This window comes from Bradysia coprophila, unplaced genomic scaffold, assembly GCF_014529535.1.
Source record: "Bradysia coprophila strain Holo2 unplaced genomic scaffold, BU_Bcop_v1 contig_350, whole genome shotgun sequence".
Classification (NCBI taxonomy): domain Eukaryota; kingdom Metazoa; phylum Arthropoda; class Insecta; order Diptera; family Sciaridae; genus Bradysia; species Bradysia coprophila.
Window position 1 is genome coordinate 9,791,729 of NW_023503608.1, and position 26,806 is coordinate 9,818,534.

The following is a 26,806-nucleotide window of genomic DNA, read 5'->3' on the forward strand; positions in this document are numbered from 1 at the left end:
TACCACTCATGCTTGAAGTGCGTTGACAATAGTCATTTCCTCGCCTACGCTGAAATTTCTGAAGACTTTCTTGTGAAAAACGTTGTGTCTACCTCGGGAAAAAAGTTGGAAATTTCCTTTTCTACGGTTTTCCAGACCGTAGCGATCGAACAACACCATCAAAATTCTATTTCCAACTTTTCTTCCCTCATTGAACAAATAATTATTTCTCGGGTGAGTAACACCCTCAAAATGTAATTTCAAACTTTTCTTCCCTCGTTGCACAAATAACTATTTGACGTGCGTATCATTTCTATCATCGAGTCGAACATGATACTGGCTACTATAGAAATATAAAACCGGACAGATATGCATCGGGCGGCTAGATTAAAGTAATTATTGATTTAATGATAATAAATGATTTCATGTTCCGCATCTTAAAGCCACTCTAATTTTTACTGAAAATTCATTGTCATGTAATGACACGTACCTATAGTTGATAATTTGCAAGCTCATTTCAAGTTCACTATCTCGCCTATCTAGTGATTTTTACAATCAGCTTTATTCCGCCATTTGTTTATAAGTTTTATTCAGAATTTAAAGAACATAAAGTCAGAAGTTACGTCCTTACACTTACCTTTCATTTGTTATCGAATAAAGACGACAATAATATAAGCAACGACGAGCCTTGGCACGTGTCTACTTATGTATCAAAATGAATGTTGCAAAGAATATATAAATCACTGGACAATAGTTTAAACAAAAGAAATTCAATGAGTATATCGCCGAGCATTTATCTTTCGTCAATGGCTATCTACTATTACCTGTAAAAACAAATTCAAAGGATTTTGTTGCCGTTTGTACAGGAAACCTTATAAAAATGGTTTTTGTATTATAAAGTGCTGAGCGAAATCAAATTGAATCAGATTTGTTCACCTATTGTAGGTCCTAGTCCTACGCTTAGCATTCAATTTTACACACTTCGCTTTTAGGGTAAAAGTTAAATTTTGCAAGAAATTGTCGAAGACGGAAAAAATAAACGATCGATGAACTCTGGCTTCGCTTATGAGATCTTATACATCGATACTTTTGAAATACTTGCCGGTTGTGAATGGTTAATGCCTTTTTCGCGCGTTAATTCTGTATTTGAATTTAATATCTTTCTACTAATTCTCATTTAGACTAGCATTTCATATTGACTTTTAACCGGGGTGTCAACGAACTTGCAATTTCAGGCCATTACAACGAGCACACATTTTTCAGACTCACCACTCGTTGTACTTATAACATTATTTGCTGGATTCTGCAGAAGCGGGTGTAGCAACAGACGATATAGACTAGACAGTCCTTTATTGTCTTTAGGGCTGCTATCGAGCTCTAATGAAACTACACTTTCATTTGATAGTCGAACTAAAAACACTCACTTAACGTGAAAATAGTCGGCCAAAATCAGAGTCTACGCTCTGTAAGTGTAAATATTTACTCTGTAACAGGAATGTGCAACTGAAAAATAGGATGGAAGCCAAAGAACTGTGGATGTGATGCGAATTATGAATGTCGAATTGAAGAAAATTGGTCAAAATATAACAATGACTACATCATCCCCAGTGAGACAGAGGAATGATAATCCCTGCTGATGCTGCTGATGTATGTTGTGAGAAATAAAATCAATGTTTCTTACGGAACATCATAAACTACTCACCAATGGATGTTACAGATCTACGAGTATAACTCTTGACTGCATCACCTTACGAATTTCCTTTCGCGTTCCTATAATTCTCAACAAGTTCCTGGACGCTAGCGATTGTAATTGTACCGGACTGTTATCGTTCATCGAGTGAATAAAAAGCGTTATCTCTGACTCAACCATTATATTTGATATCTGATCCGCTTATATGCTAACGAATTTCCCATTGGAAAATTCTTTATAGAAAACACAGACATTTTATGCTCCGAACATATACCCGAAGAGAACAAAATGAAAATATAAATAAATGTATCGCATGATGTCCGATGGTTCAAACCATTACTTTTACCTCAGAGGTTCCTGAAGTGGAGAAGGTAAATTCAAAACGTAGAAAAAATAAAGAAAAATAATTCAAATCCAACGGCAATTGCGATGACAATTTAGCGCTTGCTCTTCTTGGTGCTGTGACTTCCCATTCCAACGCTGTAATTCGACGGCGTTTCCTTTACCGGACTGAAGCATTCGCCACGGCTCGATCGTTTGCGAATGGGTGCTTCCGGCGATCGTTGCTTCAAGCATTCAACATCATCGAATACTACCTGTGCACCACCGCCACATGTCGGTATTACATTTCCTTTGTACAATCGAGTTTCCACTTCGCCATCCGTGTCGGCCGATTGTGATACCAGGCAATATTTTGATGTTTTCGGATTGGTAACGTCTTTGATGTCCGTTAGCTTTGTGATCGATTTGCGATTTTTGTAAAACGGTTGAAGTATTGTGTCTAGCGGAACTGGATTCGCCGCGCGATGCTCTAACCAGCGCTCACCGGTGGAACGTGATCGACGATGGCGGATATTGGAAGCAGCAATGCCCTGTGGAATGGTAAATGTTTGTTCGGGTTCGAGGGAATGTCTAATATTAAAATTGCTTACCCGTGGCGCTCGTGGTGTTTGTGATCGCATAAACGTAGCAGAATGATAATCAGAGGTGACACTAGCTTCTTCGATATTTGAAGTAGCGGGTCGTGTTGATTTACTCGAAACGTATCTGTCTGGCAAATAATCCGATGACAGCACATCGTGCGCCAATTTTAAACGATTTTCCTTGTCACGCAACTCCTCCTAGATGAGATATTTAACGGTATAAGACACTCGGAACTATTGAACCGACAAACATTTCAAATTTACCTTCATCTTTAGCTGTTGTTCTTGGTACTTCTGTTCCATTTCCTTTGTGAGTTTGCCAGTTTCACTGGCCAAGCGATTATCGTATTTCCGTTTTTGTTTCTCCTTCTCCAATTCCTTCTGGCAAATGACTTGTTGTTTCTGGTTCAGTTGACCTTTCATTTCACGAATCATCGATTCACGATCCTTAACCTGACGACTCAGATCGCTGACTGTGTCTTCGTACTGAGCCAATTTCTCCTCGTAGGCGATCACCTTCTGTCGCTCGTTTTGCAGCATAGCCGTCAAGGAAGCATTTTCACTTTTCAAATTGTACGAGTCACGTTCCATTTGCACCAAAGCGGCACGAAAGGCATCGCCTGAAATGAAAATCGAAATTACCGTCGTAATTCTTTGGAACGTCCGTGATTCGTTACCTTTGGCGGTGTAATCGTTCAACAGAATCTGTCGCTTCTGAATACGCTGTTCCAAGTGCTTCATCAGATGCGCAATTGTATGTTCTGCCTCCGGACTATTGATTCGATATTCGGGGAATTTCGGTCCGAGACTATACACGAGGCCAACATCAACATCAAGTTTTTTCGCTTCCGGTCTGCCCATTGCATCCAAATTGTTTACGGCCATTTTGAACAATTGATTGGCCTTGCGACGACCTGGTGTCAGACCAACGTCAAGACGTATCGGCGTTGCACGTTGAACCTGAACTTCTTGGGTCATTTCGGCGAATTTGATGACTTGCTAAGTTGAGGAAAATAAATTTCGGTGAACTTTTACAGAAAAATAGAAGTCGATGGCAATGTGTAGTGCTGGAACAATTGTACTTACCACCGATTCATCATAGTCCTCGTTTCTTGGGTTGATACAAACGATCATCTTGACACTGCCTTCGCCTTCGAAATAGTTCTTGAACAGATGTGACACCTTCGAATCTCTGTACGGAACCTTTTTATTGGATCCATTCAACTGATTTTCGCGCAAAATCTCCAAACAAGTGCGCAAAGTCATTAGCGAATTGTTGATGTTGCCGGCCTCTCGTAGCCGTTGTCCGGTATTGTTCGTACGGCTCGTCCGTTCACTTCCAGCCAAATCTACCAGAGACAATTGACTCACTGTAACCGTTCGACGATCTTGTAAAACGGTCTCGCCCTGGCTATCCGTCGGCGCCTGTACCAAACGAATGGTGAACACCGAATGACTCCGACTTGATTCAGCATTCAGAATGGTGTGACCCATTCGTTTTCTCTTTTGACCTTTCTGGAATGCTTCGATGGCTTCCGGCAAGCTCTTCACCTCAACTTCTGTGGCCAAATGGACGTACATATTGTGACTGGAATCCTCGCGGATGATTTTGCTTTGCAAAGTCCGTTGCACAGGAGTGTCTTCCAACAAGTCGTAGACGCTGTTATTGTAGACCTCAATGTAAGTGATGAATACCGCATACATGTTGTCTTCATTGATGCCATCCAGTGCCGACGGGTCTTTGGATGCACGCGACGCAATTTCTGGATCAGAATCAACACGCCCACGAAATTTACCGAATCGTGTATTCATTTCCGCTTGTCGTTCGAGCATAGCGTCCGCTTCCGACAATATTTCGAATCCATTCATGCGGTCCGGCTTGAAGACAAACTTTTTCGTTTGGTAATCATTGATCGTCTTAAATAAAACGTCCAAGCAACGGGGCATGATGCCTTGATCGTTTGAGTTTCCAGTCATTGTGAAAGTTTTCCCACTGCCCGTTACGCCATAAGTAAACAAAAGTCCATTTCTGCCTCGAATCAATCCCTCTACGAGCGGTTGTGCGACTACATTGTACACCTCCCGTTGTCGTGATTGCGGATCGAAAACGTTTTTGAATATGTAATGCGTTTCGCGCAGACAAGCCGATTTGTAATTGACTGCTATTTCGGGTGGTGTAAGAACGACTGTCGTCGGTGAAATGACCTTCACGCATGATTCTTCATTTTCAGTATTCACCGGCCGAATACGGCAGAAAACTTGGACGGAATCTTTTGAAGAAGCGTTAGATATTTGGCGTGGAAGTCGAAGTGGAGTTTTCGGAATAACTTTAGCTGGTGTGCGTATTCTATTGTTGCTTAAGAAGGAAAACAGAGAGTTTGTTGAAATATCAAAATAGAAAAATAGCGTTCAGCAATTTTGCGTTGATGATCGACAGTTATGTTGCGTTTTCCATTGTTTAGCCTGTGGTGAGTTTCTGATTACAATGGAAAACGCAACATAACTGTCGATGATCAACGCAAAATTGCCCGTGTGTTTTCGGCCTTAAAATTTTGCACAAACTTAACTATCAACCACTGAATATTAGTGACATAAATATAATTTTACACATACCTTGACTTCATTGCATTCATCTTGTGTACTGTATTTAACAATTAACACCTTTATCCTTCAAATTTACCATTTACCACACAGAATTACAAAAAAATACTACAGAACACCGAAAATATACAACTGAATCCGGCAGTTACAATTGAAAATTAAAAATAATGGCCGCCTGACCACTGAACTTAAACTGAGCCAACACTGAGCGCTAAAATGTCATATATTCCTGTCATCCCAGCTTAAAAAAACGATTTTTCAAAGTGAACTTTTTTTATCGAGATAGGAATCGATAGGAATCGAGAAAACCTTTTTATTTCACAATCGCGGCGTATATAGACTGTTATGATCAGAGCGAGAGAACCGAAGACTAGTTAATTATAACTTTCCTTGGGGTACTTGTCAAAATATTGCTTTCTCTTTCAACATGTTACGTTCGAGAGGACCGAAGACCAGTCTATTATAAGTGGCTTGGGGTACTTGTCAAAATATTTCTTACCTTTCATCATAACATTCTATACCATAGAGGTATACTCGAGAGTTGGTATGGTGGCGCTGTCAATGAAAAGAAACCACAAAAATATATTATGGGATTATGGGATTATGGGACAATATAGATTTTTCTGGATCGGAATTTACGTTACCATGAACTTTCCATGATGGAAATGTTACTTTTAGTATTATACGAACTATAACTCAAGAGGAATTAAGATTAAGAAGTTTTTTGACTTCAAGTATTTACAGCGTTACTGGCGCTGTGTGATTTTACAGTTCATGTAATCTCTGGACCAGATCCATGTTAACTATAGATTGTTATGATAAATATAATATAATTTAGATCACTAACATACTTTCCTTGCGAGATGTGTCAAAATAGGATTGAAAAAAGCAATGAAATGTCCTGCAAGGCAAGTTATAATTAATTGGTCCCTTGGAGTTGTCCCTCATCTCACTTTTGTACAAAAATTTACGTCATTTTCGAGGGAGATTGACCCTGATCATAAAGTTGAATTCACAGTAAATCGCACTATCCTCGGTTTACCCACCGTTCACGCTATAACAATGTATATTGTTAAATACTTTAAGTTCAATTTTTCCTTCAACGCAAAAACGGACATCTCGACTAAGTTCATCGAAACTCGGTGCAATCCAACCAACAATTGTTGGTACATTGTTATTTAAACGGTGAGTCACGTTTAAATCAGTCTATTATGTTGTAATTATTTAGCAACAATTTAATCGTTGGTTTCGCTTTTCGAACGACTGAATAAATAAAAAGTGAACACTCACACAGTTTCGTATTTTTTGACGTTTAGTGACAGTCACGAAAATCCAGTTGAAAGAGAGGGAAGAGAGGTCAAAAAAATGTCTGCAGTCTGCAATTGACACATTTGACATTAAAAATTCGCAAAATTGCAAAAAAAGGCGATTTGTTTGCTTTTGTATGTTGTGCTTCCAATTTCGTAGACCTGCGAGTGGACATACCGTTTTCGATCAAATCGATTTCTAAACGACAGCAATAGCGAAAATTGTACCACACATGAATCAATTCGGTTGTCATTCAAACTAAAGATTGCTCATCGTTGCATTAATTCGAATAAAAGAGAACAACAACAAGTCAACCAAATGGCATCATCAACAGGAGGACCACCCGATTCTAAGAAACCGTGCAAAGGAATTTTGAAACCTTCCAGTTCTTTTGACAAGCATACTGTTGCTGGGTAATGAGAACAATTTTCCCATTCTTTTCGTTTTTTTCCTCTTTGTTGGAATTGGTATTGATGATTTTATTGTTTGTTGCAGGAATAGGAAAAGTGCAAAATTCGATGAAATAAATGTGCTGCAAACATACCATCCGCCCGATAAAGACTACGGTCACATGAAGATTGAAGAGCCGAAAACTCCGTACCGTAAGTTTTTTGCATTTAAATTTGAAGACATTCAGTCCGTTAGTATCATGGAGAAATGGTACAAGTTTGCTCTACTGGAATATTTGCTCGCATAGGCTTTGCGTACCATCAAGTTTGATGAATCAGATTCCGTTGGCCTAAGTACTCATTGTTATCAGAATTAATTGAACTCGAAAAAGCACAATCAGCCCCAATTTTTGCTCTCTGTTTCCCTAACGTCAGAATACCCATTTTGATCTGAGAAGAATCTAAAAAATGTCAACTATTCTCATTGCAGGTGTTGCTGAAGGAGATGAGGACAGCATTGATCAATTGGATTTTGAACTGCTAGCAAAGAAGTAAGAGCTTAATTCCTGTCCTAGGATTTCGTTTTTCTTATAATTTCCCTTCATTCAAATTTCGTCTGTAGGTTGGAGGATTGCCGATCACAAGAATTATCCAGTTCTGACGACGAGGAAGAAAGCCCCGAACAAAAAGGTAAGAACGGTACACAATTGTAGTGTTAGTTGTAGTTACCGTGGCTGATTAAAAATGGCAAAGGTGATTTGGATTTCTCTGGATATTCAACGAAAAGCTATCGATTTGGTTTAACCTATTGATTACATGATGAAGCCAGCAGACCGATTTTTATCAACGTGAAAAGTGGACAGTTTGTATGGGAGCTTGTCTTGTGTTTCATAAATATTTCCGATGAATGTTCATTGGAAAACTAATTTTCACACATCCTTCAAATGCGGAGTATTTTCAATTGGACATTTGAAACTTTGGACTAAACTTTACCGGTGCAATTTTCCTTGATTCTAATTTCCCTTTTCAGTGAAACGAAACGAATTCGAGAAACGACGAAAGATCCACTACAATGAATTCGATGCCGTTCGCCGAGCAAGACAATTAATCGAAGAAGAAGATGATGATGATGACGACAGTGAAGGCGAAAGCAGTCGAACACAGTGTAATTATGTGGATAGTAATTTGGACGATAATACAATGGACGTGGATGATAATAACAAGCAATCGACATCTTCATCGTTAGGTCATTGAATCGAACGAACAGATGAAACAAAAAGGAACGGGCAACCAGCGAGAGAAAAACAAAAATTAATTGATGAAAATTTAATGGACATGAATAACAGTGGACTAAAGTTTGAAAATTAAATTGCCGGAACGGTAGAAAATCACACAACCAATAAGGATTTTTTTTTAAATTGACAAAAAAAAAATGAAATTGTGCTTCGGTGGCGAAATGATGGTGGAATTATATAGTGGGCATTCTGTTTGCGTTGACTGATATATGTAACTGTAAGGAAATAATTTAATAAGAAAAGAAAAGATGGAGAAAAAAATGTTGTAACTTAGCGATTTAAGGCTCATTTTCTGTTCAAGTTTACCAGTTAGTTTTGTAATTTCGAATTTAGCGTTGTCAATGACAGCTACATTTTGTTTAGAAATTATTGTTTAACTGAATAAACAAGATAAGCAAAAGTAAAACAAGCAAAAGAATATCATTTGGAGAAATTTCATTGAACTTACTAGTTGAACAGTCAGGCAATTTGTTATTTGGCTGTAAAGGATCTACGTTATGGGGAGTCATCAAAATAATTCTAAATTTTTAATTGAATGGATGGATTACGAGGTTAGTTGTAAATGAGTCCGTAGTGTAGCCATGAAAAGAAATCGACGTCGCCAGTGGTGAAACATTGCACATTATATGAGGAGCACTACCTGATCCAAGTTGAGCAAAAAATGGTCGCTCTTAAGCTAAAATACAGAAAGACACATAGTGCTGATTCGGCGAAAAGAAATTCTTTAATGGATGAAGTTGTTGTTGGTGAGTATGTTTTGATGATCAAGTTCTGATCATTTACTCAATATGCTACTTCAATCAATTAGTGTTTTGATAAATGAACTTTTGGTATTTGTTTCGTCATTAGTATGTTACGTCACTGTTTGTAAATATTGGTTTAGGCAAGTGTGAGGTTTGCGGAACGAGCCGAAGGCGAGTGGTGTAATCACTAGGCACGTAACAGACGTAACCGTGACGTAACACTTTTTACATGTTTGTGGACGGTAAGTGCATTTTCCCTGTCACAAACAAATGTAAAGTGCACTTTACCGTGCATAAGCTAAGCATGTAAAATCAATTTACTTGTACGTTGTGGCATCAGTAACTATCCAGAGCTATCATTACCTTTTAGAAGTTGTTGTCGATGTCCTCATAGAAACCAAAGTCCAAAGACCATTTCTAACCACTTTTTCTTTCAATCCCGCAGCTAGAACGTATTAGGCATGTCCAGGTATTAGCATTTTGGAAGATATGACTAATTATGAGTACGGAATCAGCAAGTCACTTGGGCTTCGATTTATTTCATGTGTCCACGAGACAAGGTCTAATCTTTAAATTTTAATAACGATTACGATCTGGGACGTAGTATTGTCTTCTCCCATCGAACATCCCATCATTTTCAATGATGAATATAATGTATCCAATCAAACCATTCTTTGAGATACAATTTCTGTTGACTCTGGGGTCCAGGAAATTTTAAGGTCATCATTAAAAAACAAAAAAAATCTTCAGGATATTAACCATGCAGACTTGTAGGCCCTAGGCCACGTATCATTTAACGAAATGTATGGAAACGTTATGGAGGAGGAGGAGAGGAGAAACGAATAAAGAAGTTGTATGAGTGACCGTTTAAGTCAAGGTTGGATTTGTTGAAAGCAAAAGCCTGTTAACTCTGTTACCGCTTCATAACTAATTTCTTTAATTTATACAATATACACGCCGTCCACCACTAACAACTTTGACAATTTCAAATTTTCTTCAATTTGTTCAAAAACTCCTCTTCGTGTTGAGCATCTTTCGGTGGCGAAACCATTGGTTTGATGAATGTGAATCCCAAGTGCAATGTTATTACAGCACCGAACAATAAGACACCTTTTCTCACATTCGGTGACATTATTTTCAATTTTTAATTTTACTTTTGTCGCAAAAAAACATTGGACTTATTTTTGACGGTGGAGGTATCACTGTCAGTCTTAACATGATGATTATGTGATCAATAGGATCAATATGACACTGCGGTAGTCGAAAAAGTCAGATAAATGGAGACGGATGTCAATGCCCGCTAATTTTTAAAATTTGTTTTCCGATCGATCGGTTCGTCGGCTACCTCTTTTCATTGTCATTTAAATTGCTCGAATGAATTGAAATTGTTAGAAGGATTCTGTTTCAGACAGTGTTCACTGGGACATTAGTGGCCCAACTGTATTTCTAATGTCAGATTTCATGATGTTGAAGTCTAGTCTTTTAAGCCTATTCTTTCTAAAGCTAACGGTTAGGAGAACAACCGGTAGCTTTAGTTCAATCAGGTCGATCATCGCATTCGTTCTGGCCAATTAGTACAATAGTATACAGCGGAGGTCCGTTTTCATTTACGAGAGAATAGATTTGTTCAATACAAAAGCTATACTACCAACATCAACGAATTCTCAATGTTGTAATCTCTATTCAACAACTTATTGAATTTCATTCACATTTGTTTTTATTTCTTACCCTTCTTTCCGCCTTTTTTGCCCCCTTTGCCACCCTTTTTGCCACCGCCCACAAATTCATCTTCATAAGTCTGCACTGACGTCGTCTGCTTATTATTTATGCTTCCATTCATCGGATTTTTTGGAGTTTTCATTTCCAGTTGAATACCCTTTCCATTTCGAGCGTCTCTACCAATGTTCAGCAGAAAAACGTCTCTCGCCGGGTCGGTATTTCTTCTAATAATCTAGGTTCGTTGAGACATACGTTTTTGAGGACTGATCGACAGGTTTACAGTCAAATGCAAGACAAATTACTTGAACGTTCGATGGACAACTGATGTCATCACTTCTGCAAATGCGATTTTCGGTGATGCTGTTGTAACTCGCACTGTTTCGAGGACTTGGAAGTGACGACATTGTACCATAATGGGCAGGATACTTTCGATTTCCGCGAATAATCGGAATTTTTCGACGATCGGGATATGTCTAATCAAAATTTAGTAGTTTAGGTCGATGACTGGGGTAAGACTACACCAAAATGAAATTACATTTTGAATGCTGTCCATTTTCTTGGAAGAAGTTGGATTGTCGTATATTCTCTTTACAGTTCCAACATTCTTTGGCACTCGAACACATAAAGCATTGCCATTGATTTCAGCTGTAAATTCTTCGTATTGTTCACCTGCAAAATAAGTTTAATTCTCTTGCATTTTAATAATAAAAAAATAAGTAACGCAACTTACTAGGTGAACCTGGAGGACCAGGACACGGATTAATTGTAGCACTGCTGCTGCTGCTGGAACTACCACTACTGGAAGTGCTACTAGTAATCTTTGATTTCGCAGCATTCGGTCTGCGGAAATGTGATTTAACTGCAGTTGTTCTGCTGGTTGGATCGTTGGTGGTTGTGGTACTAGAACTACTGGTACTGCTACTAGACATATTCGTTGCAGTATTGTAGTTCATTCCCTGCTTTGTCTTGCGAAGGTCTAATATATTAAATGGAAATTACAAATCAACAACAAAGAATTTGGCTTTAGAAAATCAGAAATATTCTAAAGATCATTTTTCTTATCAGTCCATTGCTAACATTACTGACTTCATAGTATCGGAAATTATCAAATTACCGTTACGACCGTGCGACTGTCGTTGAAGTGGTACACATTTGTACGTTGCTGATTTGGGAGTATTTTGCAAAATGATTTCTTTGTGGTTTTGATGGATCAGTATTGGATGCGCATTAGATTGACCGAAACAGGTGAGCCTCATTAAAATGCAAATCGTTCCCCACTGCTTCGAATCACAACCAATAATCGGATAAACATCTTTGGATAGGCCGGAAGTTGGAGAACCCTGAGTCGTAGCTAAAAATTCATATTAAAACTTGCTCAGTTTCAATTCGATTCTTTTTGTTCGTTACTTACCCGATATGTTAACGGCTTTCAGATTTTTTATCGCAGGTATGCTAGCTTGTGGATCATTTTTAGCGGCGTCCTTTGGGTCTTGTGGATCGTTTGTGGAAGCAACATTGGCATCGCCGTGATTTGGATCTTGTGCACTTGTTTTAGAATCCTTCTTTGGATTGCCTTTGGTCTGTGATGGACCCTGCTTCGTAGCTTCATTTTGTGGTTGATTTGGAGCTTGTTTATCTTTCTGGGGATTAGCCTTTGTACGTGCTTTAGTTTTTGAAAGGCTCTGCTTCGCAGGAATTGAACTCTGTTTCGCAGCTTGATTTTGTGTTTGATTCGGAACTTGTGGGTCGTTTTTGGGATTATTTGAAGCTGCATTTGCTTTAGTTTGTGAAGGACTTTGTTTCACACCCTGAGAATTGGGTTGGAGTCCAACGATGGGAGCGCTCAAATTTTGCGAATTATTTTGGAATAGGACTTGTGACGTTTTTGCTGCAGTGGCATCTTTGAAAATTTGAGAAAATAAATCACCAAAAATTTGGTCAATTGGAATATTTCCATTTCCTAAAAAATTCTTCTCTCTATTGTACGCCTTCTTAAAAACGTTGAAAAAAACTTTATTATTGTCGGCGGGCATTCCCCCTAATGTGAACAGGAAATTTTGTCCTCGGTTCATGGTACTGTTTTTTCCGAACACGTAACCGTTGATTGGAACATTTTCCATATCAAACACGGTTACTTCAACAAGAGTCTCGTCATGGTCCTCGGAGCCTTGCGGTAATGTCCATAAGGACATTTCCTTTATGAATAATTCCAATTGAAATATTTTAGCCATGTCTGTTCGGATTTTAATTGCGAATTTTAATTTGTCCAGACTATTTTGACGGAACAGAAAGTTTAATATTTGATACTGCTTGGGTGGCTATGATAGGATAATATTACGCAGGGGAATGATAGTGGTAGTGTTGAATTTTCAAGCAACATTCTACAACACTGCATGCAGACAAAAATTAGGTCATAGACCAGGCGCACATTGTGGTTTCGCAGAAAACTCTTCACGAGTCAACACCCACAGAGAGTGGAGCAATATAGTAACGTTACCAATACCTTCTGTATCGGCCGTAGTAAACCAATTTTGCTATTGGTGTTAAATACTATGGTTGAATGACCTCCGTAGATCTTATTGAATTGCCAAAATTGGAACGGTAGGTATGTATATACGAGTCAGATTAGTAGCAATTATCTTTTATACTTTTAAGATTCTACAGTTTAATTTATTCAAATGTGCTTTTCTTTTCAACACCTACGGTTTCATCATCAGAGATATTCAAATCTATAATTCAAGATTCAGTTAGATTTGAATTTCAATGTTGATAACATCGTTGCTGTTGAAATTTTGAATTTTGAGTAAGTTGGGAAATCGTTCATAATCTGCCAGCGTTCTAATTTTAAGTAAATTGTACGAATGTTAATGTTAATATTCTATCACATGAAATCGTAGTATTTGGATGCAATCGGTCGTTTTGTTTAGAAATCGCTTTCAAAACAGTCTTTGTGAGAGCTTATTTCTGGCAAAATTTGTGCAGGTGATTCTCGCAACTTGTAAAACGGTTCCAGTCAATAGAATCACGATTTGTCGTGTCTATGTAAAATTCATTTCGTGCCTAATTACCTAAGTTTGTTGAGTGAACACGAAATGTAAAATGAACAAGCGCAATCCAAAGTACAATCGCTTTCCTCGCCTCTATTGAGAAAAACCTTGTATGCTCGCTCGGTGGCATAAATAACGACTGTCTCATCTGGGTGATATGAAAGTCGCTACATGCAAGTCAAAAAGAGTAATCGTAGTGGTGTTTTTGGGACTAAGCCTGCAAACTCCACAAGTTTGATTTTTTTTTTTTACTTTCGCCCCTTGTTATGCAATTGTTATTTGTGTATCTGTTTTGGACGATTGATTTTATGCACTTTCGCATGTAGCCCTCTGACCCACTTTCGAACAGACATGAGTCAGTTATCCGAAAAACCGAAAATTTCGGTTCGATCAAGTCCGAACCGGAAAATTCGGTTCGGTCTGATCCGAACCAAACAATTCGGTTCGGTCAAATCCGAACTTGACCGAACCGAAATTTTCGGTTTTTCGGATAACCGACTCATGTCTGCTTCTGAAGGGTCAGCGGCTGAACCGGACTTACATCACAACCGAATATTACCTGAACTTTTGTTCCATAACCTTTTTGTAGGGAATGAATGTAGATAAGAAACCGTTGAAAGTTCTACTACCTCATTTTTTTTTGATAATAATTTCTAATAAAATTGTTCGGTGGAATTCGATTAGCGTCGGAAATACCTATTTCTCGTGACCAAATAAACAGTGCAGCCAAATATTTGTTCATATGTTATTCGTTGATAATTTTTCCATTGCTTTCAATTCTTAACTAGGTCAGTTACAGAACAGGTAAAATTCAGATATCAAATTTGAATCGAAACATTAAGCAGAGAAACATTATGAGAGTAACAATTCAAACTATTTACCTCGTCGCTTTGTTTACTTGGGGTGGTTGCCTCTTAAATTATCCGGTTGTGAGTATTAAATAACGATTTAAAAAGTTTTTTTCGCAGAACACTTCACTTCATTTATAGATCGATTATAAAGTCGAGAAATTACCATCCCCACGATCAACCGTTGGTGAAGTACCGCATTGGAATCCAAAAACTCGTAGTTTATATTATATCAACATTCACGACTACAATTCATCACTCCACCGTTACGATTACATTGAGAATCGAGTCTATACTGCCACCATTGACGGTGCCCGAACGCTGCTATTCCTTTTACCGATCAAATGTACGACAGATCAATTTTTAATTGGCATTGATCGAACTGCTGTAATTGCTCAATGGGATGGACGATCTCCGACAGTTACGATCAATCAAGCACTATTTGAATTGGATTGTGGAACATCGAACGTTATCAACGACATCAAAACAGACCAACTTGGCAGATTCTATGGTGGAACCAAATGCGTTGAATCGTGCGATACAAATCAGCGAGCAACTGGCGCTTTTTATGGCTACGAAAAAGGGAAATGTCTGAGAAAGTTTTTTGAAAATGTGTTCATTTCGAACGGATTGACTTGGGTACGCCATACAAAGAAATTTTATTACGTTGACTCGTGCACTTATGATATCAAAGAGTTTGATTACAACCCTTGGACAGGCGACATATGTAGGTTTAACCTTTTACTAACGGCAATGCCATTTCTTACTGACAACCGGATTAAGTTACGAGTTTTGGCATAATTCAGTATTCAGTGCTAAGACTAATGAAGTAGAAGATTTACTGTCAATTTGTTGAAGTTTATAGAAGTGATATGCTTGCTGTCTGTGAAAGGTTTTAGAACAAATAATGCGAGGTCTCATCATTGAAATTTTCCCTTTCCAGCAAATGAGCACCAACTCATTTCGCTTGTACAAAATGGGGTGAAACCTAATTACGTTTTGGATGGAATGACCAATGACCGGAATGGAAATCTATACGTTGCTACTTTCGGTGGCAGTAAAATCATTAAAATCAATCCTAGGTATGCAAAAAGTAAATATTATTGCAAACATCGCATGGTCTCAATTCGAATTGCAGAACGAGGCAGATTCTAATGGAAATCGTGCTGCCAGCTACACAGATCACATCAGTTGCATTCGGCGGACCAAATTTAGACATTTTATACGTTACCACAGCAAATAAAGACGGAAAACAACCGGAAGGATCTGGATATTTATACAAAGTCACTGGACTGCAGGCTAGGGGATATGCGGGCGTTGACCTGAATCTGTACGATTCATGTCTGTGGAGGACAATGCGAAATAACGAACATTGTAATCCGTTCTGTAGCAAATAGAAGATTAAAAAACGAATATAATTCATATTTAAACCTTAGCAGGACACCGAGGACAACACATCGCTAGAATGCAAGTCACTTGACTTTCATTGGGAAAATTTTAAGAACTGCCAAACTAAGATATTATAAACAAAGTCCAGATATGACAGTGTACTGCAGCTAATAGGGACACATTTTCCAAAAGTGTGAGAAAATATTTTCTCATAAATAGTCCCTGACCCAAAATCCATTTACGACGACACAACTACAACCAAGTTCCCACCAAAAATCAATTCAAAAATATATAAACACCGAAATAGAGTGCCGCCTTTGGCTTTTTAGAGCCAAGGGCGGCAAATGTTCAGTCTCGGCGCCGAACATGACTTAGTTGACTCAAAAACTTTTTTTTTTGTTGATCCCGGTGCCAGTTCGTTTGGGCGCTACTGGTTAGGCGGCACTGCCGAAATTTACTTGCAAAGCTCAATACACAGGAGACGGCTGAATGGCTGAATCATAAAACTTATAAACATATTTCTGGCCAAGACATTCTTCAAATCGATTTTTTACCATGAAGCCATGATGGCTCATTTTTGGTCAAATTGAGAAAAATGTAGAATACAACCAGAAAGATGTTGAGACTCTGACTTTTATAGTCAGCTGTGTCCATCTAAAATTACCCACAGTAAACAGGACCATTAACAGTAAAACGTTGGTCATTTTATTGATTGAAATGTCAGTAAATAGATGTTAGCACACATCGCCGCAAACAGATCTTACCGATAAAACAAACTCAATTTGTAACAGCCTCCGTCATGTTTTATTTCCATTCTTTCGCTTTTTCTTCAATAAAATACTAAAAGTCAAATGCTAGCTAATTTTGCATCGGTTGTTCATCGATAACTCTGAGTATGTTGATTCCACTCCGACCAAGATTGACTCCTTCCAATAGTCCAGCGTTATTTGATTTCATGTACATCAAGAACTCGATGATAACATAAAAAACGTTGTTCCGGTCCTGAAATGAAAATTGAAACATCAGCCACTCTAATGGAACCAGAAAGATGACACTTTAGACGGGAAAATATTACAGACTTTTCCTGTACTGGTATCGTATCAACTTACGTGAACGCTGTTGTGAATTTTACCGTCGCTGATAAAATTCAGCTTCGGTTTCATTACGTTCGTGCAGAGTATGGCACATTTCGTCTTATTTTTCACTTCAGCTATAATTTCTTTCGGCGACTTTTTATCACCCGAAACGACATATCGATTAAAGAAAGCTCGTCCACCCGGTTGCGGCAACGGAGGTAATTGACTGTCCAAATACGTGCAGAACATGTGGAAGATTACCTGAAAAAATAGAACGGAAAAATAAAATTTTCTGCTCCGATGCAAATGATTCTACTGCACATACTGCCGAATCTGTCGGTAAATGTTCATCCCAATTCAGCGAATTGTAATTTCCGCCCGAATTCCATCGATACTCCGACAAGACGCAACCTTTTGCCAAATCGTTGATGCGCCGAACCAGATATTCCTGATTCGTAGACATTTCCAAAAACGGAACGATCATTGGCAGAACCGGAGCCATGCACACCAGTTGATGATTTTCAGCAGTTTTCTTTAATCGATCCAATCCGACACTGCCGATTTTCAAATCGACAAATCCGCGACACTCAAACGCCTTATTCGTTTTCACAATTTCGGCTTCCAAGCGATGCAGCACAGTGCAGGCGATCCACATGCGCAAATTGTAAACGCTTTGCGTCAATTCGGACGAGCCGAAAGTTTTGATGATATCTGAATTGCCGTCATTGTCACCACAGGCACTTCGAAACATTCCTAGTTCATCCTTTGTTGATGAATTGGCTTGTAATGCTGTGAAAATAGAAATTTGAATTTTTCTCATAATTTTTGAATTTTGGAAATTTTACTTTGTGTGGGTGCTAGCTGGTAGATTGACGTCTTCAGCAGGTTGGCCGCATTATTACAGTAGTTCCATAAGAAATTTTTGGAATTTCGATCATTCTCCTCATTCCAATGCTCGACGACTTGAGACATACTCTTCTCTTGCCGCTCAATTTTCCTAGAGAACAAAAGCAAAGATTAGCCGAACCAACCAGACCATCAACTTGTACTCAAATACTAACCTCAAATACTGCTGCATGTCTTTCTCATCGGAAATAATTTCTCCTCTGTCGTTACTGTACTTGTATGGCGATGAAAATGATAACGGTGGCGAATTGGGCTGACTAAAATTACCGCTAACATTCATCGAATTATTCGCTCGGGTAGTCTGCCACGATGTGTTTGGACCAAAACTGTTCATGCTCAATCTCTGCGGAGACAGTTGATTGACGGTCCAACAGGACGATGTCAAATTGCGATTCGAATCGTTCATGGATGAATGCCAACTCAGGGACGTTACATTTACTGCATTCGCATCTTTTCGGGGCGTTGGTCCCGTCGGTGGAGACGTTATAAACGAGGAATCTAGAATTATTTGCAAACTTAAGCTGAAATCTTTTACTGTGCGGATTGATTGTTAATGTCGATGAATAGAAAATTGACTTGCCGTACTAGCAATGTTAAACAAAGACACTTACCTCCATCCTTAAACTGAAGCAACTCCCTTTGTTGAACGGTTCCCTGCAGCGGTTGTACGGTGAATAACAAATAGAAATATTTGCCAAAGTAATAGGCAACGCTCAGGGCAGTTAGAATGGCTCCAACACATTCAACATAATACCATTTGGATAGCGCATACGGTTCTTGATTGGAAATATCGAACAGTAACACAGAAAGGAGACAAACGTTGATTGTTCCCCATTTCAACGAATGTCGACTGAAATGAAATGTAGAAAAAGGTTACCCGACGAAATCTTCCCTTGTCAATGGTAGTGATTGAGCTCACCTAACTTTCGCGGAAAAGTTTAATTCTAGACCACGGGAAACGATTTCACTTTTATGATACGGAGAATGTTGCCTGTACGATGAAGAAGCCAATGGTGACGACGATGCCGGTAGACTGCTGTGTATACATAAAAGAATGTTTTTTTTTTGATTGGCGCGAAAAATATCTTTGCGGTCTTACTTGTTGAATGGATCACTGCAATTCATTTTTAATGACCGAGTTTGACCGTTTAAAGAAAATTTTTGTATTCGTCAGCCTTTACTCCGAAAGACTTGCGTCAATTAAATATTTTCACCTAATGTTTTACGGAATAAAACTCTAACGCACCGCTATTGTTTACAAGGCAGGTTAGGATTTTGACGATGACAATTTTGACATTCGAACCTGAAACAATATTCGTTTTAGCGCCGCAACGGTAAAATCTCAAAGTTAGGTTTTGATTTTAAATTTTGCACGGTTTGCACGCAGAGTTTGATGATCAAATTTGAGCATTTATCTGTTTGTTTGGTGATTTCTTGATAACACGATAACGTGAGAAATACTGAGTGTTATGGTCACGACCAGAGCGAAACGTCAAATGTCACAGCATTTTAACTGAAATAGGCTTATAAAGTAGAAAATTTCGAAGTGAGGGCCGTACGAGTTTCATTTCTGTTCAAGGCTTAGACCTTAGAGTTAAGTGCCCATTCCACTTAAAAAAAGTACGCCGTGAGAGAGCCGTTAGAGCGCCGTGAGAGAGCAAACTGTCAAATAAACAAAGAAAAATTGGAAAAATTCAATTTTGTCTCTCACACGGAGTACTTTTTTTGGTAAGAGGAAACTAAGCATTATGCTTAAGCTGCGAGCGCACTTACACCGTTTAGCTCTCCGTTTACGTTTTAACAATGGAAAGTGGGAGGAGCTTCCATTGTTCACTCGTAAACGGAGTGCTAAACGGCGTAAGTGCGCTCGCAGCCTTAGTTTCCTCTTACCAAAAAAAGTACTCCGTGTGAGAGACAAAATTGAATTTTTTCAATTTTTCTTTGTTTATTTGACAGTTTGCTCTCTCACGGCGCTCTAACGGCTCTCTCACGGCGTACTTTTTTTAAGTGGAATCGGCACTTTATACTCTTGACACCTCTCGAGTATAACTTTATGGCTCTATGGCAGAGTAAAAAAGACCAGACAGGAGCGACTCATTTTTGAAATGTCAAATAAGGGACCTATAGTGCACTGTATGAAAATGAACTCAAATGAACACTGACATAAATTTAATAATTTTATTTACAAAAAAGAGCCACTAGATAATTCAGGTCCCTAGTAAAGGCAAGCGCTCCTGCCAGGTTTACTTTCTCTGCCGTGACTTAAGCATCGCTCGTTTGAAAATTTAAGACATGGTTCGCTTTGATTATTATAATAATTTACTGAAAACGAATTCGTAATTTATGAGAAAGCAAGGCAGTTTGATGATATGTTTGTAACAATTGCAAAAATCTATTGAGAAAATAGTCAGTCAAGCGACCTGACCCATCCAAAAGGTGGGGATTGGTTTTAATAAATGAAATGAAGTGTTTCCGATCTTCGCAATGGCTTTGTGAGAAAATTGTGTACTTGATAAATCTTACTATTTTTTTCATAACTTCCAATTTAGTGCCAACAACTCGCGCTTTTCCGGTTAATTTTTCTGCTGAAAATTAAGTTCCGATTAAAAATGGAAACTTTAATAAAACCATCGTCTGACTGCAAACATTTATATATTTTCTATAATTTTTCAATTAACATTTAAATACAAAAATTTTGTTAATTGGACACTTAATTATTTTTGTAGAATTCAATTGGAAAAATTCTTAAATTTCACTTTAACAAAATTTATGATATGCTCTGTGTGATTATGACTTCTATGCTGGTATGTTTAGGAAATGATCTAGGAACGAAAGGAAAAAAAAGGTCTGAGAATTTAAAACTTACGTATAATGAGTTGTGGATGTCTAAAACAAAATAGGAAATTTGTAATAGGGAGCCTTTTCGAACGTTCAGAAAGTATTCAATGATGGTCGTCACGGCCGAAATGTTAGAATGTATCCACAAAGGAAATAAAAATTTCCAAATTAAATATTTTAAGATTTTTTTAAATCTCACATCGCTCTACTGATTTTGTTTTTCTTTTAAAACTACACTTTTTGATTTCTTCGAACGACGTAGTTTACACAAAGAGCCTCGAAGAGGTTTGCACCCCGAAGTACGGTCATGAAATACAAGCAATACAGCTGAAACACAAATTGATCTAAATTTTCCTAAAACATATGAATACAACTGACGAGTCGCGACGTCAATTTTTTGGACGAGAAATGTAAAATCTTCGGTGTGCAAGAAAGCCTGATATTTATGTCGCTACTAATTAAGACCCTATTCACGGTGTTAAATGGACTGGATGTTAAATTTAAGCATTGCCCGTCAACCAATCTCACATTGAATCACAGTGCTCCCGTGCTAGGGAAATACAACCCGATTATTCTCTTATAATCTTTGAAGAGCTTTTACGTTTGAGTTGCTTTGCTAAAGTAAAAATTGGCCTTTTCATTATATTACTAAACAAATTGGACACTCGAAAAGGCACAGAATGCAGAAGTCAATTTTTCGGTCTAAATGCACCGACGTAATTCCAATACAAAAATTAGGAACATTTATAGCCTAATTAGTCGTAAGCCTAACCACTTTGATTTCTCAATACGCGTGAATTATCCAGGTCTTTACGTTTGATGTCCTAAAATATCACCTTCACGGCAGCTCTACCACTTCCACTTCATTCAAAATATCACAGAGTTTCAGAGAAACAGAAGAAAGTGAAAGCTGGTTTGTTAAGGCGTTAAGGATTAGAATTTAACCCAAAATTACAAAATAGACAGATCTTATTGGGATGCTTATAGAGCTTGTTTTTAATGTTGATGAAGATGACACTTTAATTGTAACAACAGTCGCACAACGTCCAATTTTACGATACACGGGGAGTTGATATGTTGATTATATGGGGTTCATTTGAATTTGAATTTCCTTTTACTTAATTGAAATTATCTACCCGAATAACAATAATTAATCAAATTTTTAAGAGTTAAATATGAGTTGAACATCTTAATTGGTTGAAGATTTTAAAATTTAAATTTTTCCATTTTTTTGGTTTGTTCGAAAGATTTCCTTCTACTGTATCGTACAAACGGCCGATGAGTCTGCACTTGAGTTGTTCAGTCTACGTTTCATTCCCTCCAAATAAACATCTGTGCACAAAATTTAAACGATTAGAATTAAGAGAAAGAAAAAAATTATTTTTTCATCATCATACCCCGATTGAAAAGTCCAGCAGCTAGCGGAACACTTTACAAACAAAAAAAGGAAATAACTTTACTCTTCAGCAATAAATTCTCAGCACATTTCCATTCACTTACGTATCAATGCCTGGTCGAATCGGATTTCGAAAAAGCGCCCAAACCGGCTTGTGATCGGATGTCACAATACTCGGCACGGAATCGTAAGCTAGACATTCCACTTGACTAGGATGTAACAAGCTCGCTAAATTGCTGCCGCGACGAATGCCAATCGGCATTGATTTGTATTTGAATAAAATTCGGTCAGTGTACGCTGGTGCCCGTTGTTTGCTGCTGGTATCGAATTGTTGCGTTCCGGGATCGTACTGCAAAATTCAATGTCAACGAATAAAATTCAGTTAGAGGTCGAATAACTGTTTCATCTGAGTTGGAAGATCAGGAAATCAGGATGGCCCTTTCAGTTCATAATCAGGGATTAGCGAAAATTACCAAAAATATTTTCATTTAAAAATCCTGCAATTTATGTAGTCGTTTCGACGACGTAATGAAGTCATGCATTACTTACTAATAGACAAGTCAGGTGCAATCTTTTCATCAAAAAATAATAGACGTTTCGAAATGGACATGAACACTTTTTTATAGGAGTTTCTAAACTAGTAACATCCCAAAAACAACCCAAACTTACTTTGTATGTCGGTGGAAATGTAATATTAGCCTCCTTGAAGTCTTTGAACGCAGCGCCATTCGACAATACCGATTTCAGTTGATCCGTGTGCATATAACCGTTTGGCAAATGGGCTGGCAATGGAAATTTTGTGGTTTCGATCCACTTGAGCACTTTTTCTCTTGGTTCGCCTAAACGAAAATTCAAATCACCCGACCAGTACACACAATCGAAATTCTGCGTTACGTCTCGGTTCTTGTTCTTTATGTTCAAATTTCGCGGCAAATCCAACGAATGAATGATCCGTTTTACGTCTGAAACCCGTTCTTTCACTTTCTGTTGATGGGCGGTCAAATGGGAAGTTACGAATAGCATTGTTGTACCGAATAAGCAAAAGGATATGGCAACAGCTCCCTTCGTTCGAAACGCGGTTCCAGGTCGAACTGATAGACTGTCGTCTTCCGGCACTGAGCAGAACCAAATCAAATCGCGTCGTATAAAAACAGCAAGGTGCAGTGTCCCCAAACCAGCCGAATGGAGTAAGATGTGTGTTGGACCCAGGGTTTCTTGCAGCGAAACTTCCCATTCGAAGCGTTCGGAGCATGATTCTTGTGTTCCAATAGCCACTAGATCGGGTATGTGATCAATGCCACTGGGTAGCACAAAATCATTCATCAATCTGTGAACATTTTGTTTGGTATTAAACGATTACATTCGGTTCAATGAATTAATAGTGGGATACTGAACATGCGGTCGGTCGAGTAATATTTTACCCAATCTTTTCAAAGCTTCTCTACTGAACTGTAATTTGCAGATACAATTTTGTTGTGCGCATGCAAAGCGAAAGATTCGGTCTGTACTCCATTTATCTTGTAGACCTTCAATCTTTTAATTCATTAAACATGATGACTTGAAAATGCAGTAACAAGATGTTAGTTCTTCTACCTCTATGTTATTTCCTACGTCATAGTCACTAATCACTAATGTTAGTCACGATGGTTAGTCATGTTTGTAAACTTAAATTGTAATTTTACATGCAACCATCCTACGTACACACTTTCTTTTTGCTCGCTACATTAAGTGATGACAAGTTCGCTCAGTGATATGCAATGAATGTCGACAGTGAATATTGAACTGAATTCTCTAGAGAGGTTTCGTCTAGATTTTTGGGGATTGTGCAGCTTTAAAATGGCAGAATTCAAACGGTGCAAGTAAACCACGGAACTTACTTCGGTGGGTTGTGTTCGTTCATATTCCAGGTTCCAACAAAAATCTTCACTTCTCGTGTCGGTAGAACTCTGTCCAATTCAGCCGGACCGAATAATGAGTTTATTGCCAGGCATCCAGCTAGGTAATTTCTGCAAATGGAATTTAAGATTTTGTTAGATTTTAATTTAATTTTAATTTTAATGATCTTGAGTGTTCCAACGATCGGGACTAAGTATGATCCGACAGACTCCTCCCATCTAATAACTCTGGTTAGGAACAATTCTCGTACAATATCTAATGTTACACTCCAAAATATGGAGTTCGGTTTGTAACTTATGCTGTAAGGAAATCTTCGGTACACTGCAAATGGTAGTGATGGATTCTTTTGAAAAACAGCCTACCGAAATCGGACGCATTTTCCAGTGGACTTTTTTATATGGGCCTAGAAAGGTATTCGACCCTAGAAGCCAAAAACACTTTCAAAAAAATTCTTCGAAATTTGTGTCGCTGGTGAAAGGTAATCAAAAACCGAAAACTTGCACAGGAAGTGAATGGATAGCAGTATTTCACATCACTTTCAGTATTTCAAGCTCTGTGTGATTGAATGAGGTCCGTAAAAATGCCGTGGACTAAATTTTGATCACAAAGGTATCAATTCGCTTACCTTTCCCTAGCCCGTTCAACTGGTATCAAATGTAGTAATTGTGCAGCTATCAGCGACTGTTTGGCCAGCGAATCAGCGCTAGCAGTCGATGGACGACCAGTTAAAACATCGTAGGACATGGACCGATTATTGTTCGGTATCGCTTCATCGGATGGCTTCTCCGAAATGTTCGGCGACGAAAAATGCTGTTCATTCGACGCCAGATCGATCGAAATGCCTGGAGGTAACAATTTTTGCCTGAATCGTGATCGACAAGCAGACATAGCAATCGAAGACTGATATTCATTGAACACTGGTTTCGGCGCCTCTTTTTTCACTTCCGCATCAACGACAGGACCCTGCTGCTGTTGAACGAGCACATTAATCTCGTTTGGATTGTCGGGCGATTTATGCACGATGACAACTGGTTCATCTTTGACGACATTTCCATTGCAATGGTACGTATCTTGCGAGGGTTTCGTTTCGGAACTTTTGTGTAAATTCGGAGATAGCGAGGTGGCTGATTCAATAGAGCAACAAAGGTTGAATTGATGACTGAATCGGTTACTACTTTTGGCTGGATCTGTTGTCAATGTTTGACTCGAGTTATGACGCCTTAAAACGCTAGATTGATGGTACTGTTTTATTGGCGTCGACTGTACGGAAACACTTTTTTCCTCGGGATTTGTTTGAACGGAATCATTGTGTGGTTCTACTTTGGTGGACCGTCTGGATAGGATGTTTAACAGTGATTTACGTTTAGGATTTGTTTTGTCTTTGTCACGGTTCATAATTTATTAAATTTGTAAATATTTTACGTTTTTCACTTTGATTTATTGCGTTTTAAGCTCGCGTTTTTAACTTACTTTTACTTATACTTAGTAAATATCACAACAATTATTTTTTTGAATCCATTTTTGGTTTAGTTTAATCATTTCTTTAGTTAGTTTTATATTATAGTTGAGAGATTCAGGAAGTCTTTTAATCATAAGGCGATAGTTGATATATTGTCATTTTATAGTAAAGTTGAGATCGTCCACAATTACGATGAATTGAGCCCATAATGGCACCATAATGTTAGTTGATAACAATTGAACGAATCTGCAGCAATCAATTAATATTACAATCGAATTAGATTCAATTATAGAACTTTATATACTTATATCGTGTGAAAAATCGAATTCGGAAGAAGTTTTCTTACCTGAACATTATTTTCTCTTATACACAGCAACTCGTTCACACAATGAAAGAACTGATGAAAAACTTTTTATTTATTACTTATTTCTCACTCACATGATCAACAACAATTTGTCCACTAGGAAAATGTTTCGAAATCAATTTACATTCGCTTGTTTATAATGTGACGTTATATTACACAATTTACGTTCTTATTTATCTGTTATTGACCGTCTAGTCTAATCATTTTATGTAATTAAAATTAAGAGAAAAAGTACTATAACTTAACCGAAAAACACCTGTCAACCGATATAATATATAAGTTTTTCTGTACGATGACGGCGCGTCGGGATGACGACGTCATATTAATAAATGAAATTTTTTTGTTTGGTTTTTCCGTCGCGGTCGTCTCGAAATTCGCAATTGTTGGTTCGAAAACAATTGAAATGAAAATCCGCGGGAAAATCTTCGAAAGATTTTTCAAATGTTTCGAGGACGAAATCTTTTTTAGAATTTGTCGCGTGTTTCGTGTAATTGCTTGCACATTTTTTGCGTAGCTATGGATGATTGATTTACGCAAATAATATATATTTTATGCCACTCAGCATCATAATGTGCAAAATTTGCAAACTTTAGACGATGAAAGTTAAATGGTTAATTATCTAATTTCATTGACTTTAGATGCCTCTGTGGTATAAAACTTTGTATGCAACTCGACTCAAAGTATTTTAGTAGGTTCACGATGTGTATTACTTTTACACACCTAGAGTCTAACAAAGTACTTTGCACCTCGATTGCATAAATAACTAGTACACAAGCCTCCTTCGAATTGTTTATATCAAACTGGAACTATGCAGATTGCAGACACATAATTATTTAATAAACTGAAAAGAATAAATGAACCTAATTTCAGGGTTTTAAGAGCACTAGAGGTGCTCCAATGACTTGGAGGCTTCCAACGTTGAAATATTTTGTCCATATAA

The 26,806-nt window shown here is 38.0% G+C and overlaps 6 protein-coding genes across 7 annotated transcripts; 2 read left to right on the top strand and 4 right to left on the bottom strand.

The window, feature by feature from the left end:
• Positions 1 to 1,835: 1,835 nt before the first annotated feature.
• LOC119080836 (kinesin-like protein KIF23) lies at positions 1,836 to 5,364 on the bottom strand. Its single transcript, XM_037189396.1, has 6 exons — positions 5,206 to 5,364; positions 3,679 to 4,948; positions 3,270 to 3,591; positions 2,857 to 3,212; positions 2,602 to 2,790; positions 1,836 to 2,541 (listed from the first exon to the last, which is right to left on the bottom strand). Exons 1-6 carry the CDS (start codon positions 5,223 to 5,225, stop codon positions 2,107 to 2,109), a joined length of 2,592 nt encoding a protein of 863 aa, XP_037045291.1. The 5' UTR covers positions 5,226 to 5,364; the 3' UTR covers positions 1,836 to 2,106.
• A 1,151-nt stretch (positions 5,365 to 6,515) lies between these two features.
• LOC119080862 (protein phosphatase inhibitor 2-like) lies at positions 6,516 to 8,422 on the top strand. The gene is made up of 5 exons (XM_037189439.1): positions 6,516 to 6,914; positions 6,997 to 7,103; positions 7,381 to 7,441; positions 7,513 to 7,580; positions 7,921 to 8,422. The coding sequence occupies exons 1-5, from the start codon at positions 6,820 to 6,822 to the stop codon at positions 8,142 to 8,144; spliced, it is 555 nt and encodes a 184-aa protein (XP_037045334.1). The 5' UTR covers positions 6,516 to 6,819; the 3' UTR covers positions 8,145 to 8,422.
• A 2,153-nt stretch (positions 8,423 to 10,575) lies between these two features.
• Positions 10,576 to 12,964, bottom strand: LOC119080841 (uncharacterized protein DDB_G0271670-like). The gene is made up of 6 exons (XM_037189401.1): positions 12,059 to 12,964; positions 11,762 to 11,998; positions 11,378 to 11,623; positions 11,183 to 11,316; positions 10,950 to 11,120; positions 10,576 to 10,879 (listed from the first exon to the last, which is right to left on the bottom strand). The coding sequence occupies exons 1-6, from the start codon at positions 12,876 to 12,878 to the stop codon at positions 10,646 to 10,648; spliced, it is 1,842 nt and encodes a 613-aa protein (XP_037045296.1). The 5' UTR covers positions 12,879 to 12,964; the 3' UTR covers positions 10,576 to 10,645.
• A 1,378-nt stretch (positions 12,965 to 14,342) lies between these two features.
• On the top strand, positions 14,343 to 15,950 carry LOC119080852 (regucalcin-like). Of its 2 annotated transcripts, XM_037189426.1 has the most exons (5): positions 14,343 to 14,482; positions 14,540 to 14,623; positions 14,684 to 15,269; positions 15,486 to 15,624; positions 15,681 to 15,950. In XM_037189426.1, exons 2-5 carry the CDS (start codon positions 14,549 to 14,551, stop codon positions 15,937 to 15,939), a joined length of 1,059 nt encoding a protein of 352 aa, XP_037045321.1. In that variant the 5' UTR covers positions 14,343 to 14,482; positions 14,540 to 14,548; the 3' UTR covers positions 15,940 to 15,950. The 2 variants fall into 2 exon arrangements, with proteins under 2 accessions (XP_037045321.1, XP_037045320.1); XM_037189425.1 differs by having other exon boundaries at positions 14,343 to 14,623.
• Positions 15,951 to 16,712: 762 nt separating this feature from the next.
• On the bottom strand, positions 16,713 to 19,204 carry LOC119080843 (transmembrane protein 209). Its single transcript, XM_037189403.1, has 8 exons — positions 19,013 to 19,204; positions 18,833 to 18,949; positions 18,525 to 18,763; positions 18,069 to 18,411; positions 17,853 to 18,004; positions 17,333 to 17,796; positions 17,041 to 17,268; positions 16,713 to 16,933 (listed from the first exon to the last, which is right to left on the bottom strand). The coding sequence occupies exons 1-8, from the start codon at positions 19,036 to 19,038 to the stop codon at positions 16,790 to 16,792; spliced, it is 1,713 nt and encodes a 570-aa protein (XP_037045298.1). The 5' UTR covers positions 19,039 to 19,204; the 3' UTR covers positions 16,713 to 16,789.
• Positions 19,205 to 21,583: 2,379 nt separating this feature from the next.
• Positions 21,584 to 26,178, bottom strand: LOC119080839 (inositol polyphosphate 5-phosphatase E). The gene is made up of 7 exons (XM_037189400.1): positions 25,849 to 26,178; positions 24,669 to 25,748; positions 24,025 to 24,153; positions 22,817 to 23,474; positions 22,252 to 22,496; positions 22,149 to 22,180; positions 21,584 to 22,083 (listed from the first exon to the last, which is right to left on the bottom strand). Exons 2-7 carry the CDS (start codon positions 25,436 to 25,438, stop codon positions 22,007 to 22,009), a joined length of 1,911 nt encoding a protein of 636 aa, XP_037045295.1. The 5' UTR covers positions 25,439 to 25,748; positions 25,849 to 26,178; the 3' UTR covers positions 21,584 to 22,006.
• Between the last annotated feature and the right edge of the window lie 628 nt (positions 26,179 to 26,806).